General features: G+C 39.3%; 1 protein-coding gene across 4 annotated transcripts in view; it reads right to left on the bottom strand.

Annotated features, from left to right (window-relative positions):
* Positions 1–2,425: 2,425 nt before the first annotated feature.
* Positions 2,426–25,293, bottom strand: part of UNC5C (unc-5 netrin receptor C) — a 411,855-nt gene continuing 388,987 nt past the window's right edge. For all 4 annotated transcript variants that reach the window (XM_001365174.4, XM_007495711.3, XM_056803309.1 and 1 more), the window contains 3 exons: positions 24,679–24,843; positions 12,979–13,157; positions 2,426–10,389 (listed from right to left, as the gene is read on the bottom strand). In XM_001365174.4, coding sequence (XP_001365211.2) covers positions 10,224–10,389; positions 12,979–13,157; positions 24,679–24,843 — 510 coding nt within the window. In that variant the 3' untranslated portion in view covers positions 2,426–10,223. The remainder of the gene's footprint in view (positions 10,390–12,978; positions 13,158–24,678; positions 24,844–25,293) is intronic.

Genomic DNA, 25,293 nt, shown 5'->3' on the forward strand with positions numbered 1-25,293 from the left:
GACCTCTTCAGGTTAAGGACTCCAGGCAGAGCGTAGTCTCCCCATTCCTTTACCTTATCCTCCTCTCCATGTGAATAGGCAGAATTGAGAGCTGTTTGTTGCAGTTGAATACTAAGATAAGAGGAGAGACAGTTTGTATCAGCAAAGAATGCTGGGAAATTGCTGAGTGGGTTGCATAGCCCAAGCTGGTGAGTTTAGCCTGCAGGCTAATAGCGGAGGATGCTATGTAAAGACTAGGTATTAGAGTTCTTCACTTTTGGGGGGCTTCAGGCTTTCATATTCTGTCCAGTCTGTTCTGTTTTTGTTCTGTTTCTTTGAATTTATTCTATGTCTGTAGCATATTTCCTCTTTGAGGTTATTGTTGTTATTGGAAATGTAAACTCACTCAGCAATTTTACACATTTAACATAATCTCAGCATGATTAAACTCTTTGAAGATGTTTCCAGTTAATTATCCATCAAGTTCTGAGATTCAGTTCTCTTCCTTCTTATTCTCTTATCCTAAATATCACATTCAAATATGAAACTAGCTAAGTACGTGTAGATTCCTTGGAGGGGTCTGATTTTGGCAATTCTAGTTCAGTCTTTGGCTAAGCCCTCTTCTTGTTTTTGTACCTCGGCCATGACAATAAATTTAACATATATTTGGTAATTTTGAATAATTTTCAGGTGGTAGTTGAGAGTTTATGTTTCTTCTTTTAAAATTCATTAAGTTTTTATCTAATTGCAATAGTTGTTAGTAGTTCTTACTCTTATAGATTTCTGTCAATTTCCTATTGATTTTGGCTTCTAATTAACATTCAGGGTTTTGATTGGATTTTATTTTTCTCTCCATCAACTCCAGTTATGTTCTCTCTTTTTCATTATTCAAAACAAAACTATAGAGCTTGAAGGAACCTCATAGACTATATAGTCCAAACCTTTCATTTTGCAATTAGAAAACTAAGACCCATGAAAGCTAAGTGACTTCCCAAGGTTAGACAGTAAGTTTCAGAATGAGATTTGAACCCAGTTCTTCTGACACAGAATGCTTTTTTCATCTTCTCAATTAGCACTAGGTCTCTGCTTGTGTTTACTTGAAGTGATTGGATATACCATTTTGCTCCCTCCAACACAGACACCTTTTCCTTTTCCGTTTCCCTTTGCACTGATATCACTGGATCTTTTCTTAACTCTAAAAAAAACCACGAGCAGAACTATATATTCAGTTTGTTTTACTTAGAAGAGTTCCCTCCTGACTCCAAACTCAGATAAGCTTAAATGCTTTTTCTCTGTGCCTTGTCTAGTAAAGACACCAGCTCATTTTTATTGACTATTTCTATATTCTTTTTTTTACATTTCTGTTCCAGATCTATATAAGTATAATTTATGAGTCCCTCTCTCCCTTCACTATGCCCCACTTTTGTTTAAATGACCTTCATTCAGTCATCCTGATTTCTAAGAGATACTTAATTCTTTCCACCCCTTCTCTACTCTGAATGACCATTTAATTAGAACCGAATGTTGTAAGCATACATAAGCACCAAATCATGATTTAACCCTTTTAAAATAGGTAAGCTTCTTTACCTTCCTTTGGTCCACTGCTTTTCCATTTCAAAATTCTGCACAATTCGGATTTTCTTAAAAAGAATTCTCAGGAACTTCTAGTTTGAAAACTTCTAGTTTGAAAAAAAATTGTTTTTTTCAGTTATAGGACTGTAACACTATAGGAGATCATGTATTTAAAATTGAAAGTGATCTCGTTAGCCAGCTGGTTCAATTCCTTTATCTTATAGGTGAAACTGCGGTCCAGCTAAAGTGAATTGCCCAAAATCACATAGAGAGCAAGTAGAAGAATCAGTATTCAAATATGGGTCTTCATGTTCTACTTTAATTTCCAACACTTCAAAAAAATAATACAACATGGAAAATTAAGAGGTTTATCCTATACCCACAAATCCTATCTTTCCTAGAGACCTTGGTTTAATTATTTTTTTAATTGACATCATTTGTTTTATATATCTTTATATTTCTGGATTCACCTCAATTAATCAACTGACACAGCAACCACATCTGATGACACATGTAACCTTCTTTACCAATGTTTTTGTCTACATTTCCTTATTTCTTCTCCTAAGCCAAGTAGAGCCTGGTATTTTAAACAAATACTAGTTTGACTCTGAACCTTTTAAAGTGGTACATTTAGTTCCTGGTTCATTTTGTCAACTGAAAGGGTTTTTACATGTGTTCATTTGCATACAAATATGTACCTGGTAACAAATAAACCAATGATCTGTTATTTATCAGTGAGAGTACTTATTCATGACATAGAGAACCAATAACAAAATAATGTGGTGCTGGGAGTGGTGGTGGTGGGGTGAGTAAGAGTGGAGGTCTTTTCTGAGGTGGAGGCTCTGCCCCTACAAACAAATGAGGAAAGGCAGGATTGTCTGTTGCTTATAAATATAATTTATTACCTGTTTAAAAATTCTTTCTTACACTTTGTACATGTCAGGCTGACAGAAATAAATGCAGGCAATTTACAAACAGAAGGGATCAATGGAGGAAAGGGTTGGTGGTCAAGAAGGGAGCAAGGAGAAATGGGAGAGAAGAGGCACACCCAGAACTAGTAAACCACATCTCCACTGTATAGCAATACAAAGAATGCAATGCCTAGAGAGGACTTCTCTGTTAGGAATTCTTTATAAAAGGAATTGCATAGAAGAGACAGCAACAGGGAAATCCACAACAACAAAAGAAATGTTCCAGATCTGAAAAGCCAAGGTAAAAACAGGAAGAAAACAACAGCGAAAATACAACCAAATAAAAATGATTTCCAAACCCCTGAAGACATTTTTCTGAGATTTAATTATGCCATGTGAATGTGAGTTCTAAGATACACTATCACTAGGAAAACCTTCAGGAGGTATTTTCTTTGAGGGTCACCATCCTACAGCTCCATTTTAAACTCGATGTATACACAGAATGCTCTGTGAGGCAGTGGTCCCTGCTCCTTTGGGATGTTCATTCTTTCATATTGGTGAAAGGCTTACCCAGAAATACTCAGTCTGGGAGAAGAATCAAGGAGAAAATACCAGTCACATTTCCACTCAATCCATGTAATCATTACATTTCTTCTTTTTTAAAATGAGGTGGTAGGAGAATGCATTAGAGTTAATTCCCACAATGTCTTACACACTGAATGTTAAACAAATCTTTGTTGGACAGAATGGAATGATCATGTTAGTCATAGTGAGAACTGAGAAGCTCCAATAAATTTCTGTTGTTTTTAAGTCATTCTTGTTTTCTTGCAATTGGATTCGATTGTATTTCCAATGAGCATTTCCATTGTCTCTAGCAGTCTCCTCAGCCGCAAAGGGAGAAAGTTGAGCTAGATTCTATTAAAGGCTCCTTCCAGTTCCAGTTCTAGTTCTATGGTATTATGATTTACAAATTGGCAGCTTGTTTCAAATTATGGCTCAGTAGTGTTGATCATATCAAAACTCAGTCAGAGGTCCCAGATATCTAGGATTTTAGAATGCTAACTCATAAGAATTCCAATGCAAATAGAAACTCTGACCTGGGCAGTCCTCATTCTGTAGTCCTGTAGTTCAGCATCAGCCATTAAGATATTACCAATTACTCCATAGGGCTGATTAATACCATGTGAGCTGGTAATGTTTCATTGGCAGGTACATTTGGAGATTATTTGCAAGGATACACCAGCTCACTTGAGAGAGAGAGAAAGTCCTAAAACACAAACCTACACTGCATTCTTGCTACAGATCAAAGAAAAGGAAGGTTTGGAAGGGCACCAATAAAGACATGGTTTCAGTCCCTGCCTCTAAGAGTCTGATGAGTATTCTAAAGAATTTAACCTTGAAAAGCTAGAAATACAAGCAAAGGAAAAAGAAGAGTTATCTAGTTATCTGGTAAGTTTCAGCTGTGAAAAGAGCACATATTGAAAAGAATTGAGATCACATTCCCTCTATTCTGCAGGTCAGAATTATTCAAATACTGACCAATAATCTCCATCTCTCCACTTTGCTTGTGTAAACATAGCCATAAACTAATTTTGTTCACAAGATTACATCCTTGTCTCTCATCATCTAACCCTTCTTCCATTTCCAAACTTATTCGGTTGTTATTCTTTAGCACTGGAGGAAAATGGAATTTTATCCTACAGAATACTACCCCACAAACCTCTCTCCAAAGAGAAACTGGAAGTTTCTAAATCAAATACTTTAAGGACTAGCATCCCAAATTGTACAATGATGTAAATTTTTCAAAGTACTTTACTCTTTGACTAAAGTCAGGATAAAGCAAAAATTTGCACTTGATTCCAAGAAGAGAAATTTTGTTAAAGAAAAAAGAAACATTTCCTACTTGTAGGAAATTGACAGCAAATAGCAAAGAAAATGCTTCTTAATGTATTTGTAAAAATCCAATGACCCTGTACCAATGTCATCTTTGAAACTAAATGGAGTTGAAAACCTACCCTTTGATTCATCTAGTCACCAGATCCTCAGATCTTGGGTCAATTAAAACCCATGCTCACAGCAGTTGTGGACCAAGAGAAGATTTTACTTGCCTGGCCTTTCTCTTCCAATTTGAACTTTTACCAGCCACTGCTGTTGATCTCTCCAGATTGGCAAGATTTAAAACCTGAATTAACAATGAGACCATAAGAAATTGTGGCCAGGTGAAGAGACTTCCTTATTTAAATGAGTTTTACTAGAATTCCCCCCCACCCCCAGTGTGTCAGTGGGATAGATTTCATTAAGGGGAAAGAATGGTTGCTTATTGCTTATCAGTTTATTAGAGGGTGTACAAGGGGCAAATTCTTTTCCTAAATTAAATTCTTAAGAAATGAAAGCTATCAAAGATGTCGCTGTATTTAGGCTATCCTCCCAATCAAAACTGGGAGGCAATTATTTATCCTTTTAGTTGGATGCCTTTCACTTCTGAGACATTCTTCTGCTTGGAAAAAATGCCTGGAAATTTCTAGATTGCTTAGAACAGTAGTCAAACAAATGACTACTCTGATAACTGACCTGAACACAATGCTTAATAAATTTAATAGGTTTTATGTTTCAAAGGATTATTCTCATACTCAGTCATTAGAAGAAAAATCATAAAAATTCCAAATAACCTCTATTAAAGTCCAATTCTGATGCTTCATTGGGGCAGGGAAGTAATCTAAGGTCCTTGAGGACCATAGGAATACGCAAAGGCAGTCAGGCTTCCATGCTGGAAAAACTGCAAGGGTTACTGCTTTCTGTTCTGTAATAGTTTATTTGTGTGGGTGTATGCTATTTCATCCTACTGGAATGCAAACTCCAAGAGGACAGTCATTTATTCATTTCTTCTTTTGTATTTGGAACCAGGGACTGAGTAAAAGGGCATTTTGCAAATGTCTTTTGGAACTGAGTTTCAGTGATAGATTATGGGTCTGGCCAGAGAGGACTGGCCAGAATGAGCTGGGAGAGATTCCTCATGATCATAACTGACTTACAAGATGAAAGGTTGTTTGGCCAGAGTAATTTATGAAATGTAAAGGGATTATAATCATCATGACTGCCAAAGAGTACCCTTTCGAAGTTCCAAAATAATATGGAAGGAAATGATTATGTGCCCTGAAAATTCAGAAATTCCTGGCCCTGAATAGCTCAAATGCTAGCTTTAGGTCTGCAGTGGGACACGAGTGGTAATTAGATCCACAAATGGGTTTTCACTCCATGGGGGCTCTAAAGTGGGCATTGGGGTGAATAGAAAACCTCTTTGTAAATTCTGTATCCGGAGGTCTTTGTGCCCAATTACCATTCTATCTCCCTCCTGCCACAGAGTATTCCAAAAGTCTCAGTGCAGTTTTACGCTTGTCGAGCTTTTGGGACACCCTGTAATAATTCTGCATAATTCTTCCACCCTTTACTCCTTCACTTCTCAAAGATATGAGCTCTCCCTCCCCCCTCTTCCATCGCCTGTCACCAGCTTGACCTTGAATATATGCTTAAGCTAAAGACATCCTCTTCTAGGCTTGCCCTTTTTAGGGATGTACCTACAAAGCTCAACTTCTTCAAAATGGCCTGGCAATGAGTGCCTCTTCAATATACAAATATAAACAAAAAAAGGAACTCCTTAGCAAAGTGACTGAGAATACCTACCGGGGAAAGAACATATTTTCAACAAATGACAACTAAAAAGCACAGACCTAATCCAAGACTGAACCTGCTTTATCTATTTAAATATACTACTATCACTGGCAGTCACCCAAGCTCCAGTGAGTTGCCTTGTGGATGAGTGATCTGAAAAGGAGCAGGGTCACACGGACACGACAGTCTCCTACTTGAGTCCAAGTTCCTTTTGAGCCAATAAAAGGTTCGATAAAGGGTGGAACTGGGAACCTGGAATGGTGGAATTATTGTAATCCTTGGAATGTGACGGTACTTTCATTCATTCACCCAAGAGGTGAGGGTGATGGTCAGAACCCCTTTTTTCAGTCTGCATTTCTGTCCTAGAAATCTCAACAAAATCGTTCTTCACATTTCCAATACATTCAAGGGCAAAAGAATTCCCAGGCTAGCTTGCTTGTTTGCCATTAGATGGCAGCACCTGCCAACATTTCTGGTCAAAAACTTGCTTTTTCCCTGTCTAAATAAGAGCTTTCTGCTCTATCTAGAATTCCTCAGAAGGAAATGCGGGACATAGGGACAGAAAATGGTTGAAGGCATGAGTCCGCGCTTCGAGATCCCCTGTGCTTCTGCACCCAAGACAGATCCAAGGAAAGGAGAGAAAGCCAGAGAGAGAATCTGCTTTTGCTTTTACACAAATGACACTTTCTGCCTCTGCTTCTAATGATTGAAGGAGGGAAAGTTCATGGCAGGCTTCTGAGAAAGAGGACTAACCTCGCTTTAGAGGAAGACCTCCTTGCAGAAGATGCTACTTGTACAGTGTCCTCTTTTGTATGGGCCATAGAATCAAAACACGGGAATTGGAAGAAGACCCAGAAGACAGCTGAGATAAGCACAGTAGCCAATCTCTGATCATACAAGTAGGGAGAAACTAACCCTCTAAGCAAAATGAAATGGAAAAAACATCAAGGCAACATCTGGATATTTTCCTCCTCATTTCCCTGGCATCTTAAGCAGAACTTTTTTTTTCTTTTAAGAAACATACAGAACAACATACATGCTTCAATTCTCCATGTCAGTTTCCATGTAAAGACATATCCTTAAAGCAGGAACTGATGTTTCACATAGTCCAAGCAATGGAAAGAGCTGAATGATCAATGGGTGACTCACAAGTTTTCTTTTGGAACTCAGTCATACACTTAACCAGGGAGCACCGAGAGTAGCATTTTCTTCTGCACCACAAAGCACACAGCTGGGCTGTTTCATTTCTTCTTTTCCATTTCTGGACAAACGCCTCTCACCCCAGAATCTTAGCCATGAGATAAAGTCTGTCTAACCCTGAATGCTTCTCTCATGTTTCATTATTCAGCTCTGGTTATGGTTTTTCCATTTCTCATGTAGAGAGAAGCGTTTTCCACAGAATGGTCAATTTATTTTTAGTTCCTTAATTCACAATGCAATTTGGTTGTCTTTGGGCAGGGGCATGAGATGTCAGAGTGAAGATTATACTTCCAACGGTAGTCCTTTGGGGATGAAAAACCATACTTAGTGTAGCAAATGTTTTATCTCTGAACAACATGTTACCCAAAGCATTCAAGATGGTAAAAGGCAGTGACATTAGAGTCACAGAAAGCCAAACAGAAAGCTACAAAGCAAACAAAAGCTGCCAGGAGGAGAGTCTACATAGGAAGGCAATGTGTTATAGTAGAAAACTTGCTGGATTTAGAGGCTAAAAGCCTCAGTTAAATCCTCGCTCTGCAATTTGCTTCCTATGTAAGTCACTTCAACCCCCTTTGAAATTCAGTTTCATCACCCAAAAAATGATGGGATGAGACTAGGGCCTCTTTCCATTCCAAATCTATGCTCTTACGCATGGGGAAATTTTCAAAAATTGCCAGAATAGGAAAGAGAGAGGACACATGGAAAGCAGTGAGGAAAATATTAAGGTTTGGAACTAGGAGATTCTAAAGTACAATCTGACCAGCAACCAGGACACCTGTCCAATGCTGAACCCCAGCCATGCTTTGAAGATAGTAATTCATGCACAACATGCTCATCATTCAAATATTGGTTTGGTTACTATGGCCTGTTGAGCAATTTCTCCCCGCCTGCTGGATGAATTGAGTTTCTGTGTCGAAACAAAAGGTTTGTGAAAGTTAAAAGAAAACGGAAGAAATGTCAGAATTGTGTGGGCCAGGGCTTAGCTTCTTCTGGGTGCTCTTCCTTGGACCAACACATTGTATGTTTACTTCATTATTGTTTTAAACGAAGAAAATAATCCCTAGAAATGTCACCAAAATACTGTTAGCTTTAGAGGAAACAGGAATTTAGCCTAAAGTCCACTGCAAAGGGAACTAGTAAAAGAGGTCTAGAAATACACATACACACATACTCACACGCTCACACACGCTCACACACACTCACATGTATTAGTAGAAGTTTTGCAGCTAGTCCAAGGAGAAGAAGTTCTTACAAGACAGTAATGCTTTTTCTTTGTCAAATTCCTTAGGAGAGTTAAAGCGTGTGTCCTGATATCACTCAGTTAAGTGGGAAGTGTAATAATTATTGAGGAAGAGATGGGGGAATTGGGAAAATGGGGGATGATAGGAGTCTTATTTCCTTTCCACAGAAGCCAATCAAATACAATATATTGAACAGGAATCATTTACTAGGATGAATAGCTCGTATCATGGGTGCTTGTAGAGTGACAGAAGGTCATTCGTAGGGATAAGGCTGATTGTGAGGTGTATCTGCTCTCTGCTTTACAGTGGAGGGAACAAATTCAACCCAATGCATGTATTCTAGAGAGAACACAACTGAGGTTTGGGGAAGTGATTTACTGAAGGACACACAACTGTCACTGGCACTGTGAATAGAACTCGTCTCTCGTCTCCACGTTCACAGACCCTGGCACTGTTTCCTGCCACCTCTGAGGGAGGCAGAAAAACATGAGAAGAGCTGGGAGTGCTCACTTGGTATCATCTTCCTTGGGCTGGGAAAGATCTCCAAAAGAGGCCACTAAGGGGCCTGGGCAGCAGATAAAGGACCGGACAGGAACAGAGGCAAACATTCACGACTATGCTCCAGGGGTCGAGGAACTGGGAGAGGTAAAAGGCTTAAGGTTTGGTGCCTGAGAAGGCTTGAGAAGGTTCGGGCAGGTCTAGTCAACACTCAAATGCCTAATGCCACTGTAGACAAAAACAGAAATGATTAAACGTAAATCCTTGTACTAGAGTACTTGTAAATGCTAATAGATAATAATGAATAATAATAATAATGATTATAATAATGATACTTTAAAAAAAACCACTCCAAATTGCATATCACAAACATAGACATTGTGAGGAGGGGCTTTTTCATCACTTGAAATGAGTCACTATCTTCCCTGTGAATCTACAGCTGATTCCAAAAAGGAACTAGATGGAGCCCCCAGGGAACAAGGAGTCTTAACCATGCCTGCTTTCCACTCAGATTATCCACTTTCTAGATACAAATGGTTAAACTTGGGTTCTACAACAAGGCCTTGGAAACAGAACGACAATGGGAGGATTATCTGAGACACCTGATGCACAAGATTTATAACAAAAGTCTGTGGTTTCTCTGAAAATTGCTGATCTGAAATAGACACAACAAAGCGTCCACAGCTTCAACTTCAAATGGTTTAAACAAAAATAGAAAGAGCCATGAACGGTGTCCTTATCCCTGTCCAAATCTGATGTAAACAATGTTCATAGAAACTGGGTCTGTTAAGAAAGTTTATCCAATATAGCTGGATAGCAATAAAAACCGTTTCCTAGGAAACTGTAAAATCCTGTACCATGCAGCACACAACCCAATTAAGAGGAAAGTTAGGTTGATTTCTATATTCAAGGTACAACTTTACACATTTTTCTCTTAACTCCTGTGATAATGTACAAGTAAGGTGGGAATGAAAATTGGCTGTTTCTGGTTGTGTGTGTGTATTTTTTTTCTCTCTCTCTCTCTCACACTGAAATCTCCTTGTGAGGCTCCTTGGTCTGGTGTGGCTTATATTTTCTTTCTCAGTCATGGCCCGCAGGCTAGCCATCCAACTCCCTGTGTATTTTCCTCCTTCCTCTTCAGTTCCAGGCTAGGTTAATATTGCCCATCTGCTGCCAAAGACACTACTGTTTCATGTCTTCCCATTTCTTCCAAGACTGCTGCCAGCATGCTCAGGTTCCCATCTGGGAAGTTCTGAGCTTCCCAAAGATCCAGGATCACTCCAGTCGGACTTGATTTTGTTGCAAAATAATTCAAGTATCTGTAACAGAGAAGAGCAAAACATGTTAAATAGGACGATGTACAGGTTAGCTGTCCAAATGCATTCTGACGTGCAAAAACTCCCTCACTTGCCTTCTAAACAATCAGGTTACATTTGAGAAACCAGCATCACCTAGTTATGCCCGCATTAACCAGCTTTTTCCTTAACTGTAGAATGAACTTTACTAGATCAGTGCCAGTCAGAAGTAGGGACTTATAAAGAGGTTTCATCTTAGCCCAGATTGTCATTTTAGGAGATGAGAATGGCTATGGTCAATAACTTAGAAAGAACATTTTAAAGTTTTCCTCCTAGAGTTAATAGAATTATGGGAATCCTTTGAGCACATATAGATTTTCCCTGCTTGGTTTTATCCAATTAGAAATTTTTTTGCTCTCATAGATTATCAGCCCTTTGGTCACGCATGGCTGCAAAGTGCTCCCCAAATTTCCACAGAGTGTGTGCTCAGAGACCTAGTTCCTCATCAGCCAACTTGGGTTGACCAGGAAAGTCCTGAAAAAGTGCCTCTGGTACCCTTTCCCGTTGGGGGAAAAACTACAAAACTGGAGTGTATTTCTATGGGACTGTGGGCAAATTCTTTACATCTCTGCTCCTTGGTCTCCTCTTATGAAAATTGAGGGTACTGCAATGGCTTGTCCTACCTGGAAGAGTTATTATAAAGCTAGGGTCAGAGACTCAACTGGGAATTTCATTGATGAAGGGCCCTCTCAGTGAGGAGCTCCTCCTCCTACTGGTTTATTGGGCACCTTCTCTGAAAATTAGAGAGCTGTCCAGAGTTCTGAGAAGGGACTTGCCCAGGGTCACAAAGTCGGGCTATGTCAGAGCCAACTTTTTGCTGCCTTTGAGGCCAGATCTCTATTCATTATACAATACTGCCTCTATGTGGTGAGGCTAAGACTCTATCAATTATAAAATACTGATGTCACAATAAGTATTATGATGATGATGATGATGAAGATGAAACATGAAGACTTGCCCAACATTGTTTTAATGAATGACCAGAACATAGAAAGGAAACTAATGTATTCCCCCCAGTCCCCACCCCATAATGACTGTAGGCATATTTGCTCAGGTCAAGGAAGCACAAGTCCCCTTTCTATACTATAACAGAATACAATGAATTGCGTATGACAAAAATATAATAAAATCCATATTTTAATCAGATCTTCTACTGGGGTAAATGTAATGTTAAGAGAAGTTTTGACTCTTGATTACAAGGAGAACAGGCTAATTAAGGCAGCAAAGACAACGATAAAGATAATTATGGGAAACAATACTATATGAGGCATATACTACAAAGTAAAATGCTGAATGATGAATGGAAAAAGATCAGGGAAGGGTAGTCAGTTATCAATAAACACTTGTTAAGTACCTACTATGTGTCAGGCATTGTGCTAAACACAGAATTTTTTTAAAAATGAGGATGGAAGGATCAAGTGAGGAAGAGATGGGTTTTTGAGGATATGGGAGACCCATTGGGCATGTTAGTAGGTAGAAGGATAGGAGCTAATAGGGAAAGACTAAAAATAAATGGATATGAAAGATGGTAATCTTTTGGAAAAGACAGGATGGAATGAGATGACTTGTACAGGGAGAGGAATTAGTAAGTCTTAAGACTTTGGTAAAGGAAGAAATATTAGTAGAAAGTTTTTGAGTGATGATATGAGGAAGAGGAGCAAAGAAGAAGCTCATAGTGAATATCCTCACCGTTTACAGTAAAATATGAGGCAAGGTTTTTACCTGAGAGTGTGGGTGCAGGGTGAGTCATGGGAGGTTTGAGGAGGGATAAAAAGGTTTGGTAGAGCTTTGGTGAAGACTGGATTTGAATTGATAAGGAGGACTGCCTGTAAGGACTTGCTTGAGGTTGTACAACATGCATTTGTATTAGACCTAATCAGACCAGTTGTCTGGTTTTCTCTGCCTTTGTTCAACAGAATTTGTGCAGGAGCAAAGGCAGTGATGATGAGAGTGATCCATGGCTAAGCCCATGGCAGGCACAATCAACAACATGATTAGGGGATTTAGGGTCAAGGAGAGACAGCAAGACAAGTGAACTGGTTTAACAAGGGGTCAAGATAGGGAGAAAAGGAGAGTGGCTAGGGTGGAAATGATGGCCAGGGAGAGAATTAAGTCTGAGGAGTCTGGGATTCAAGATCATGATGTAGATGAAGGAAAGGGTTTGGTAAAGGGGAAAAGATAGGCACGTGAAAGTCAATAAATTAAAATCAGAGAAGGTAATTTCAAAATTCTTGAACTTGGAAGTGGTTTCTGGATAGAAACAAGTAAAGGATATGTTTGTGGTTGAAGTAGTTTGGAAGAGTTGGTAATGGGAAGTAGATTGAGAAATTGAATAGTTAAGGTGTTTAGGATTTAATATATAAGTTTCTTAAAGAGGCACCTTTTGATAAAGGAAAGCTTTGGAGATGGAGTAGTAATTCAATAATCAAAGAAGGGGAGAAGGAACATTCCAGGGAAAGGAAAACTGTGAGCCATAACATATACTTCCTTGTCTCAATGAAAAACTGTCTCCTCTCTAGGAGGTGTTGAATATGAAGTAATGGTTGTGCTTACCTGTCCAGTTTCAGTTTGTGGGCTAGCATCCTCCAGTCATGACCCCTTGTCTGTGGGGCATCAAGGCTGCTGCAGAGCTTCTGCCGAATAGGGAGAGGAATACTGAAGGCATTGGGTCCTGTGATGGTGGTAATGGTACTTGCTGGGTCCAGAAGGGGAAAGTCAATGCCTGTAGGTTCCTACATTTCAGTTGAGAAAACAACATAGCATTGTTATTGGGAGAACAAAAGACAATCAATACTCAATCAGTGCATTAAACAGGCACGAATGTAAAGTTCTACACTTAGGTTCATAAATAAATAGTACCAGAACAGGATATGAAAACTTTGGTTAGTTTGAGGAAAAAATAAGGGGGTTAAGTTAATTTAATATTAGTCTGCATCAATAGAAATGTATTGTCTACAGGGGGAGGGAAAGAGTAGTTTCATGTATGTGTCCTGATCAGACTATAAGTGAAAGAATGTTTTCAGTTATAAGCAATACATCTTAGAAGTAATATTGTCAAATAGAGAGAATAAAGGTACAGAGGATGATGCACAACAATGGAAAGGAGACTTAAGACACACCAATAAACACACATCAGCTGAAGTAATGCTTAGTTTGAAGAACAGAGTGAGGTAAGAATGCCATAGCCAGAGTCAGATATTTGAAGGGCTGCTTGTCCTAATACCTAGTGGTATTAGAACCCTTCTTAGAAACAGGCTTTAGGAGCAATGAGTGCAAACTGCAGAAAGGTCAATTTGAATTGATAGTAAGAAAAATATTTTGAATGATTAGAACTATTTAAAGGAAGAATAGAGGAAGCCAGGCATTGCAGTGGCTATGCAATGTCAAGAAGACATCTTCATAAGTTGAATCAGATATTCACTAGCTCTGTGCCCTGGGGTAAGTCACTTCACTATGCCTCAGTTTCTTTGTCTGTAAAATGAGCCAGAAAAGAAAATGGCAAACCACTTTGGTATCTTTGCCAAGAAAACCCCAAATAAAGTCATGAAGAAGACAGGACTAGAAAAACAACTGAACAAGAGCACAAGAAGGATAGGTTGCCTTCAGGGGAGAGTAAGCTTGTTTGAGGTCTTCAAACAGAAGTTGAATGGCCACCTATGAGGGATATTGTAGGAAATTACTTTTGTGATATGTTTTAAACAAGATGCCACTGGCCTCTAATTTTGTTTCCCAATGATAATGTATTTCCCTGAGGAAAACATGTAATCAACCAGCATTTATTAAGTGACAACTATGTTCCAGGCACTGATTTAAGTACTAGTATTTTCTTTAATTGGGAACTGGCTTAAGATTTAGGTTCAAGTCCTTCCTCTGAAACATACTGTGTAACTATGGGCAAGTCACTTAAATTCTCAGTGTCCTCCAGTCTAATCTCAAAGACTAAATCCACACAGAAAGTTCTGGCCTGCACTGGTGGAAGGAGTTTCCTCATCTGAGAGTTCCTTATGCCAATGAAATCACAGATCCAGTTCCTTTACCTAAGACAACTTTGTGCTGTTTACTTTCATAGTCCATGGATTTATTGGTCCTTATCGAAAATTATTTTAGATAGAAAGCTCTGGAACATCTCAAATACAGTTTTCTGAGGTGGTCCTTCAGGAATGAGCAAGAAAAAAACACAGTAGTAACTTTTTAAAAAATAAATCAGATTTCAAGAGGAAGTACCAGGACAGCAGCACCCTGAGAAAGAACAGAGCTGACATTTAAGTGTTGGAAGTCAGATCTGCTAGAGAATGTCTGACATGAAGGAGAAAACCAGTGGGGAAATGGCAACACAGGTCACCAACTTTGTTGCTGCTACATGAAACACATGACATTTGCTTTCCTGCCTCTTCCCCTTCCCCCAGGTGCTTCCCCTTGCCTGGAACTCAAGCCCTGGCTCATTTAATTGACTGAAAGGTTTTCACAAGTGTTCATAGAGCCTCCCTCCTCCCATCTTTTAGAATCCCTGGCTTCCTTCAAATCTTGTCCTGAACTCAGACCTTTGTGGACCTCCCCTTCCTCTAATCTCTCTGTCCACCTAAAGTTACTTTGGATTACTTTGCATTTACTTACTTTTATACCAATTGTATTTCCACCATCCCCAGAAGGATGTAAGTTGCTTGAGAGGAGCCTTCTTTGTTTTGATCTTCATGCCTCCACCACTTAGACCAGGCAGTGTTTTATACTTAGGAGAGTTAGGACTGGACTTGTGGTTTCTTTAGCACCAAAGAATCTTCGATAAGGAAATTCCTTCTACTAATGAGTCACAACTTCTCTCTAACTTAGTATCTCTGTTGCCCAGAATACCAAGAGATTGGGACTTGCCCAGGATCCTCCTAACCAGTGTATGAGGCAATAGTCTTTGCAGCTACCTATCATCAAAACCTGACTGAACTCCCAGGAAGCACTTAAAAATACATTTTCTGAACTGGATTCAATGATGGACACCAGAACTCTTACTGAGGATGTAGCACATAAGAGTAAAAGCCACACAGCATTTGGAAGTTTAAGGAGGAAAGTAAATTTTGATTGTGCTCCTGAAAAATGGGTAACTCTGGTGAATCACTTCCCTTCCTTCAAACTGAGTTTTTTCATCTGTAATATTAGGGTGGTGGTGGTGGATCAGATGACACAAATCCTACGTGATTCAAATTATATGAAAATAAGTCACATTTTTTTCCTTTAAGGAAACAGAAGGCGTAGGAGAAACTACCTTGGGAAAAGAATGAATGAGTTGATTCTCTAACAGTAACTCCAGTGAAACGATAGAATAATCCTTTAAGTACATTCATCTCCCAAACCAGCATCAATGTAAATTCTTACTGAAGAAAGAAGAAAACAGGGGCCACTCTAGTCATTATATCTATGAACTGAGAAGGCAAAAGCAAACCTTGCCTGGGAACTATTAAAGCAATATGGGAAAATCAATTTAATTGACTTTAAAATGGGTAACTCCTGGGTGTTCAACATTAGTTGCTGAAGGATAAACAAGAAAGATCCATGTCCAGCAGCAGAAAAACCTAGGGTATAGTTAATGGTGTGCTGTTCAGGCTTTTCTGTGAAACTGTCCTTGCTAGCACCTTTGGAGCAGACCTAGACCCACAGCAGCAGTAGCCGCAGCCACCGAGGGCATTCTGAGTTATTCCCTGGAGTGGGAATTGAAGGAGTCAGTGGTTCTAGTGTTGATTTTGCAAAACTGAGCTTCCTTTTTAATGCTTTAGTCAAAGCTCTGCTTTCCTGGTTATAGAATCATACTGTGTAGTACCCACTCTTCTGCATGGAGGTCAGTTTAGAGCAAAACTAATTTTTGTAATAATATTCAGAGCAGTGTTGGCTCTAGTCACAGTACTCTGATTCTTGACCCCAAATCTGGCACATTCTGTATCAAAGGACCATTTCATGTTTTGTTCATGTTTTTTGAAGCTCAAACACAACTGGGATTTTAAGATTTTGTTAAGTGTCAGAATGCTCACAGGGGATATTAGGAAAATGAGATTGACCCAGATGTCTACAGTCAATGTTTCAGTTCTGAAAGGTGCTCTCACTTAATTGTCATTCTGTTGATAGGGAACTGCAGATCACAACTCCTCTCTGTTTCGGTAAAAAGTCACCATCTGGTGGCCAGGCTCTATTCTCAACTAGTGTAGCTCTTGGAGGGGGTTTATCACAGAATTTAAACTCAAAATCCTTCCATGCTGTAGGGTCTATTAAAATTGGTTCTATTGCTATAGTCCTGGAGAATCCAAGGTCTCCATCGTACCACAATAAATTCATTCATTTATTGAATAACTAGCATTTATATAGCACTTTAAGGTTTATTCTCCCTATCACTGCTCTGATTATCCCCATTCTACATATGAGGAAACTGGGGCTGAAAGAAGGTAAGTAACTTGCTCAGGGATGCATAGCTGGTAAATTATGTCTTAGAACTCAGATCTTCCTGACTCTAGGTTCAATGCTCTATCTATTGTCCTACTCTTTTGCCTTTTATTGATGCCTAAGCTATGAGAAAGGGGTAAGGACTTGATACAGTTTTTGAATAGGAGGGGAAAGAATATCAGAAATATTTGGGAGTATAAGTACTCGATTTTTATGCCATTCAGTTATAATAATAATAGTAGCAAAGCAGGGCATCCTTCCTGGTTCCAATAACTGGTACAGCAGAGGTTATTGGTAGCACGATATACTTTAGTTTTATTAGAAACTATTAGTTCTTTATTAGAACTATTAGTTCATAGAAACTCTGCCTATTAGTTCTCCTACTTACTTGGTAGGTTAACTTAGGAAAAATCTTACTATAGTGCTTAGTACAATAATTGTTTAGGACTATGGTTGGGGTAGTATCTGTTTTCAATACTATGCTTTCCCCAGATTAATATATAAGTTTGCAGCCAATAATACAGGCAACCAGATGTTATGAGTGAAAGCTCTTATTCTCAGGACTCTGAAGAATCAGTGACTCTGCATGGTGCTCAGTACACTTGCTCTAACATCATTTAGAACTCATAGTTCTGGATAAGACTGCTCACTTTCCAGGCCATATGGGAATGATTAAAGTAGATTCATCCTCCAAACCAGGAGACAGAAGAAGGATGTTGAAAAAGAAGTAGCCCAGAACATCAATATCGTATCATATCACATCTTCTAATTTTCCTCTAAAGGTGCTACAGAGGGAAGAGAGGTAGATCAGATAAATAGCAGAGGTGGAAAGTGCAAAGAAGCAGACCAATATTAGGAACTATTCTTATCTATGGGACCATGAAACGGACTACTGAACTCACATTTGCTTGGACCCTGTCTCATATTTTTATGTCACCCTTTTTGCGCAGCCTAGTTAAAAGTATTTGTATTGAGTTGAACATATGTAATGACTGCTTATCAATGTAAGAATTTTCTTCCAATCAGTTGTTTGTACATATCACTGAATTGTGAATGTAAGGGCAATATGAAATTAGAGGGAAAAAAAAAAAACAAATATGAGAAGCCAAGACATATGACTCAGAGTTGGGAGTTTGTAAGGTTTGTAAGGACTAGTCATAGTCATTTAGTCCAGCTCATATTCTCTCTACAACTGCCCGAGAAACTGCCATCTAGTCTTCGCTTGAAGACCTTGGTCTTCAAAAGTTCTACCGTTTCTAGAGGTGGTCCCTTTAGAGAGCTCTAATTGTTAGGAAATTTTTATTTACATCATTTCTAATTGTTTTACACTTTCACCCATTACTCCTAGTTATATTTCTGAGACTAAATAGAACAAGTCTAATCCTTCTTCCAGATGACATTGTTTTAAATACAGGAAGATAAGCAAGACCATACTTCCTGAATATGTGCAAAAGTTACCTTTGCACAAATTGTTTATTCTTATATGATATGGTAGAAAATGTCATGGATTTGTATTGGATCATTTTGGTTCAAATGTCAGCTTTGCCATTTACTAAACTTTTGAATTTTACCAAGCAGTAGCCTCAGAGAACACAGTTATTATTAGTAAAGTCAGAGTAACATTGGCTGAATTATCTCTAATTTCCCCAGAAGCAGAGATTTTCTATAATGATGTTTCACCACTTTGGGATGCAGAGGGGGTCCCTGGAAGCCTTGATAAGGAAACAGATTATTGTGAAACCAGGGAGCAATAAGGATGCATGTGGGCATAAAGACATACTAAATTTTTCTATTTATTCCCCCTTTAGTAGGAAAGTATTGGTCCACCATTCAATTTGAATATCAAAAAGTGGAGAGAGAGAGAGACAGAGAGACAGAGAGAGAGAGAGAGAGAGAGAGAAAGAGAGAGAGAGAGAGAGAGACAGAAAGAGAAAGACAGAGAGAGAGAGAGAGGGAAAGGAAGGGGGAGAGAGGAATGAGGAAGAGACAGAGACAGAGACAGAGAGAGACAGAGACAGAGGAGAGAGAGAGAGAGAGAGAGAGAGAGAGAGAGAGAGAGAGAGAGAGAGAGAGAGAGAGAGAGAAAGGAAGGGGGAGAGAGGAATGAGGAAGAGACAGAGGGAGAGAGAGAGAGAGAGAGAGAGAGAGAGAGAGAGAGAGAGAGAGAGAGAGAGAGGGAGGGAGAGAGATTGAGAGACTGCAGGGGAGGACTAAAGCTGCTGTCTACCATGTGGCCTGGTGACAGCTGGCTTTGGGAATGGGACTTCTTGGGTTGCCAGCTTGAACTGGCATCACCCATCACCTGCGGTGACTGGGAGCAGTTGGAAGGAGAACTGATATCCAGGCTTGCAGCAGAGATGCAAGCTGCCAACTAAGATTATGGGGAACTCTTCTGCCAAGGGGAATTCCAGATATTTGGGGCCTGCCAGTTATCATGGAAAATGAAGGAAGAGTGAACTTGGGATAGGAACACCAAACTTTCTTGCTTTCTCTCTCGTAGGTCTATCCAGGGTTAGCATTCAAGAAGTATGCAAATATACATACATACACACCCTTTCCCCCTTGTCCCCTCTCAAATCCTAAGGATAGAAGATTTGTAGAAGCTTATGGGTGGGATATAGGCACTTAATTTACTTCTTCCCCTCATTTTTTCATAGAATATTTGATTGATGTTTAGTAAGGATATTTCCCAGTTCATAAGCAACTATGATGGCTACTATGAAGTTTCCCAGATCATTCAACCCATTCCTTTTCCAGTAGAGGAAGTTAGAGCAGATTAGATGGCTGGACCAAAGACGCACAGGCAGTAAGTGTTTGAGGTAGGATTTGAACTCAGATTCTCTAACCCCAGAGCCAGTGCTGTTTCCACTGTTCCAGGGAGATGGGCTATAGAGATGTTCTTATAATTTTCTAATAAATTGGACCGTTATTTTATCCTGATATCTATAGATAAATATTACATTCAGAATTAGTACTCACTATGGCCAAAGAGCAATGTAGATATTGGGTCAATAAGAGTATAAAAGTACATATAGTATAAAAGTATGTGGACTAAGCATCCTCTTTCAATTAGTTGTAATATGGTTGTCTTTAGGAAGATCCACTTTAGTGTGTGAGGAAGGCAAGGCTAGATAAACTCTATTGAAACCACCTGGCTGTTGAAACCATTTGTTAGATAAATTACATACTACCTTGCTGGTCAACTAATTAATGTATTCATTGAGTGACAACCTGTTTGCTGTAGGTTTATGGAAATCAGGTTGATTATGCCCATTTGTATCCAAGAGTTGCTTGAGATAATCACTAAGTATACACATAGCCCACACTACTATCCTGATAAGATGAACATAAACCAAACTTTTTGGCCCAGTGGTAAAATCCAGGCCTTCCCAACTAAAGTGTATAAAAAATTTGCAGATTATGTCTTCAGTATCTATAGTCTCCCCTCTCTTTCTCCATTTTCCTCCTAAGAGAAAAGGGGTAGAGATCCAGAGTAAAATATATTTCAAATCCTTGTTCTCTAACCCTTTCCATTTCAAAATAGCAAAGGATTTCCTACCATCGCTAACACTTAAGATTCTACTCATTCACACAAAGTATTCACTGATATTTGAATTAAAGTATTTGAACTTTTCACTCCATCTCACTATGATGGGATCAGAATGTTGAGGTTAGTAATTCTCTCACTTAATTCCATTTGGTGCATTAGGAAACTAGAACGGTAAAATAAGGATGATGGATGATGTGAGCTCTTTCAGAGTAGAGATCATTTTAGTGTTGTGTTCCTAGAACCCTTGTACCCAGTCCAGAGCAGGTGCTAATAATTATTTGCAATTTTGGACTGTGACTTGCTGGAATTTATAGAATAACTAAGTAGCCCAGCTCAAGCTGAGTCTTTTGGTGCCTAATCCTGCTATTCATCCATTTATTACCAAAAGTCGTATTTTCCTGGTAAAGGGATCTCAGGTTAATTCCAAGCATGGCAGTTGGGGTGGAAGCAAGGAAGAACTGACGTCAGTGCCACTTCACTAGCTCATTCTAGGCATGTGAATTCATCTTTCTAAGCTTTAATTCCCTTATCCATCAAATAAAACTACTTCCTACCTCACAGCTTGGTGGTAAAGGCAAATAAAACCTTTTAAAATGTATAGAAATGTAAATTAATATAAAAAGAATTTATATTTTCTATGAAATCATATCATACTTAAGGTTTTTTAAGTCATTCTCTTTAAAAAAAAACAAAACCTTCCCTCCATCTTATTGGTTCTAAGGCAGAAGAATGGTAAGAACTAGGCAATGGGGGTTAAGTGACTTGCCCAGGGTCACACAGCTAGAAGGCCATATTTGAACCTAGGACCTCCCTCTGCAATCCCTGAGCCACCTCGCTGCCCCACTTTGCTCCTCAGGAGTTTTGTAATGGGTGATAGACAAGAGAGGCACATGGCATCAGGAAAAATTGGGAATAATGATGGTGAGCCAAAAAAATACAAAGGGAAAACCAAAACATCAGTTTGACTGAATAAAACTCTAATTGCATTCCTTTTTGTGAGTGACCTACCAAATGGTCTAATTACCTTGCAGCAAAACAGGGATAATGCATGTCATCAAATGGTATCAAATTATGCCTGTATTTGATTACATTATGTGTGTTCAGTCTCCCGAGTTCATTGTCCATGTGATGTAATTGTCTGCTTCCTACTGGATGGTCCTGACTCAGCTCTATAAGCTAGCTGAGAGCGAAGAAGGGATTATGGAGCAGGATTTTATTTTGTGGACTTTCAAATTCATCTAATTCACAGAATGGGATTCACAGGATAATAGCATGATGCTCTTCCCTCCATCACCACCCCGACTCTAGCTCCAGTGACAAAAGATACACATTTCCATTTCTATTCCCTCCCTGATATTTTTTTCTGTTGATATTATTATTTTTTAAAAAACCTTACCTTCCATCTTGGAATCAATACTGTGTATTGGCTCGAAGGCAGAGGAATGGTAAGGGCTAGGCAATGGGGGTTAAGTGACTTGCCCAGGGTCACACAATTGAACCTAGGACCTTCCATCTCTAGGCCTGGCTCTCAATCCACTGGGCCACCCAGATGCCCCCTTCTGTTGAGATTATTGAAGAAGATACATGGAGGCAACAGGTAACATGGAAACGACTGGCTCCAGGCTTTTCCAGGACCCTTCTTATAGATAGCTCTTATATTATATTATAGATATTTCCCCTAGCTCAGCCTTTAGTGGCTTCTCTTCTGCTTACAGAGGTCACCTTTTGTGGCTGGGGGTGAGGGAATATGTGAGATGTTCTGAAGGTCTTCCTCAACAAGTGCCCAGAAGGAGACCCTAGAATGGCCCTCATTTTATGGTGATAGATGATGTGGGGGATGGAGCCCTAACTTGTGGCTACTGAGCATGGTCAGAGAATAAAATGGTTCGAAGGATCATAAATCGAAGACTGGAAGGGATTTTGGAGGCTATCTTGTTCAACCTTCTCCCTTTACAGATTGTAAACATGTAGGTCCCATGACCTTTTCAGGGAACTCCCTTCACAACTCATTTTGGTTAAGTTTGGCCAAATAAATTGTCCCAAGATCAGAACAATTTGTTTTTTTTTTTTTTTGGTAAAGGATTTCAGAATTCATTTCTTTAAGAAAAATGGGCTAGGTGATCTCTAAGGCTCCTCTACTTTGTATTTTTGTAAAAAAAAATATAATACTTTGCATTTTTGTAAAGAGCTGTGAACCATAATAAAAACAGCACTATCCAGGAAATCTTGGCCTTAGAACCCTGTGTTCAGTCCACCTGCCAACTCTCTGTGAGATCCTGGGCAAGAGTCCTATTTAGAAGGGGAGAAAGGGTGAGCACAGTCACCCTCCATTTGCTTGGCCTTTATAGAATACATATACTTTATATATGTTCTTAGAAGCTCCAGTGAGCATTGGGATTTTGGAAATCCTGGAAGTCGGTTGTTTATCAGTGTATCCCTCTGACATCATTGCGACAACAACTTTTCTATAAATTCTCAGATTGCATTCAAATATTCATACAATGGTTAGATTCAAACCATTGACCCAGAAGCAAAAAGCAGTGCCCCATATAATCCCCCTAAGTTACCTAGAGCCTGGCTTTCCCCCTCTTCTCTTAAATTTGTTTGTCTACTCTATTTGGAAAAAAAGTCACTGGTGTTTCTGAACAATTGTGTTTTGGGGAGGGAAGTTTCTGTGTCAAGGTTGCCAAAGAAATAGTGCTCCTTATACACTAGACATAGAAAGATAATTCTTAAGTTATGACCACACTAGTCAAAGCTGTCTTTTCTCTGGGAAGAGGTGGAGACAGGGGGATGAGGGGGAGGGCTGAAGCCCTTTCATTTGTTGCTGCATCTCATCTACCTTTTCATCCGGCAGCAAATGAGCACTCCTAACAGAAAGCATGCATCAAAGGGATAACTCTCCTCCCCCTCTGAAATTATGCAGCTTTTGTTGTCATTGGAGCTGGGTGGTTATTGAACTTTGCAGACCTGCTGGGCCCAAAGAGTGAAAACACCATCCAAAGTCAGCGGGGTGGTACTGTGTGCCTCAGAGATATGGCTTGTGCAACGGAAGGCACTGGCGGTTGCTATGGCATCGTGACACCAAGATCATTCCTTATGAATGTCACTGGGGGCTGTGACTAAAGTGGTTTATGAGTCAAAAGGCTCATGAAACTCCACAAGGAAAAGATGACCGCACCTCAATGGGCTATGGGAAAGAGGCTCAGGGAGATAGTCTCTAAATGTGAGATTAAGAGGAAGACAGGATGAGCAAAGTGACATGTCATTTGTCACTGTGTAGGGGGCAGAGAAACCAAGGTTGTATTTTAAGTTGGATTTGTAGTGCTGCTGAAATTGTCTAATATGAGTATCACAGGCTCAGCTTCTGGCATAGGGATGAGCTAAGAGCCTTGAGTTGTTGTTGTTTTTTCTTTCTGAACATTAAATCTACTTCTGTTCACTTTGTTTCTCTAAAGGTTACCACATTTTAGACTATGGTTTTTGGAACCCAGTAAAAATGAGACAATCCACTCGTTCTTCCTTCTCATAAAGGAATTTTTGTTGTGTGGTGAGAAAGAGCTATTTATTCAAGGTAAATCAACAAAATGCCAACCAAAGTGTTGGAAGATGTCAGTAAAAAGAAACTGAGGGGAAGAATACAAAGAAAAATATGATCTTTGGAGTAGCCCATTCCCAGAGGAGAAGATAGACAAACTCTTGTTGTCCATTTTGAGGACACTTGAGAGGAAATAAAAAGAAACCACAATGAAGCTTCTATTTTTCCATTTTTTCAAGAAGGGAGAGAAGTGTGAAAGAGTCAGGGAGAAGTTATTAGAGCTTTTTTTTTGTTCAAAAGTCAAGGGGAGATGTAGAGAAGCCAATGAAGAGAAAAAGATGGTATCTTTGGGGAAAGTGGGCATTGCAAGTGATCTATCTATCTATCCATCTATCCATCCATCCATCCATCCATCTATGTATCTATCTATTCATCTATCTATCTACCCAAACACACACATATATGTATGTATATATATATATATGGAATATTTCTACAGTTGTTCCCTACTTGAAGGCTTTGTTTTACAAGGATTTGCCACAGGATGTCTTTAAATAATTTAGTTTCCTTCTACCTTTTCATCAGGCAGTGTTTAAAATATAAATGATTTTGTAGAGATTTGACATTATCTACCTTTTGAGTAACACAAATGTTGCATCAACTTAGGCAGAGTTGGTCCCTTCCCCTCAGACTGCCCCTTTCTCTCCTGTGAACTATAGTGAGAGGTGGCGGGTGTCCTGATTACCTCTGACACTGTACAGGAGAGCTGGAAGATTTGTCCTTCTCCCTCGACCTGCCGCACGCAGAGCTTACAAACTAACTCCACTGTGGTCAGGCTGAATCTTTCCAAGGTGAAAGTACAATGGAGATTTCTTTGACAACCGCTCCAGATATGGTAAAAAGGAATTTCCTATGGGACAAACAAGTGAGATGAAATGAAATGAAAGTTCGCAAAAACTCAAAAAAAGGAAATTAAAAAAAATCCATTAAGAAGTAACTTAATAATGATAAGCAACTCGCATTTTATATAAAGCTTGAAGATACTAGTTGTTATAAGCATTCTGAGACTCAAGGGGAGGGGGAGAAGTAAGCTTAAAAGGCAGAGAGATAAGATGTGAGTTCATTTCCTCATTCAATGCCAGAAAAAGGAAACACCCTGCAGAACCAGTGCAGGTCAGCACCTTTTCTGTATGTTATAGTATTTGCCTCTAGTCATACAGCCAGGATGTGTCAGAGAAAGGAATTGAATTGATCTTCTGGCTTTGAGCCTAGCTCTCTATCCCCTATATCACAGTGCCTCTTTAAACTTAATATAAAATATATAAATTCAGTATTCTTTCATACACATGTCCTCTTCTCT

This window comes from Monodelphis domestica, chromosome 6, assembly GCF_027887165.1.
Source record: "Monodelphis domestica isolate mMonDom1 chromosome 6, mMonDom1.pri, whole genome shotgun sequence".
In the NCBI taxonomy this organism is placed as follows: Eukaryota; Metazoa; Chordata; class Mammalia; order Didelphimorphia; family Didelphidae; genus Monodelphis; species Monodelphis domestica.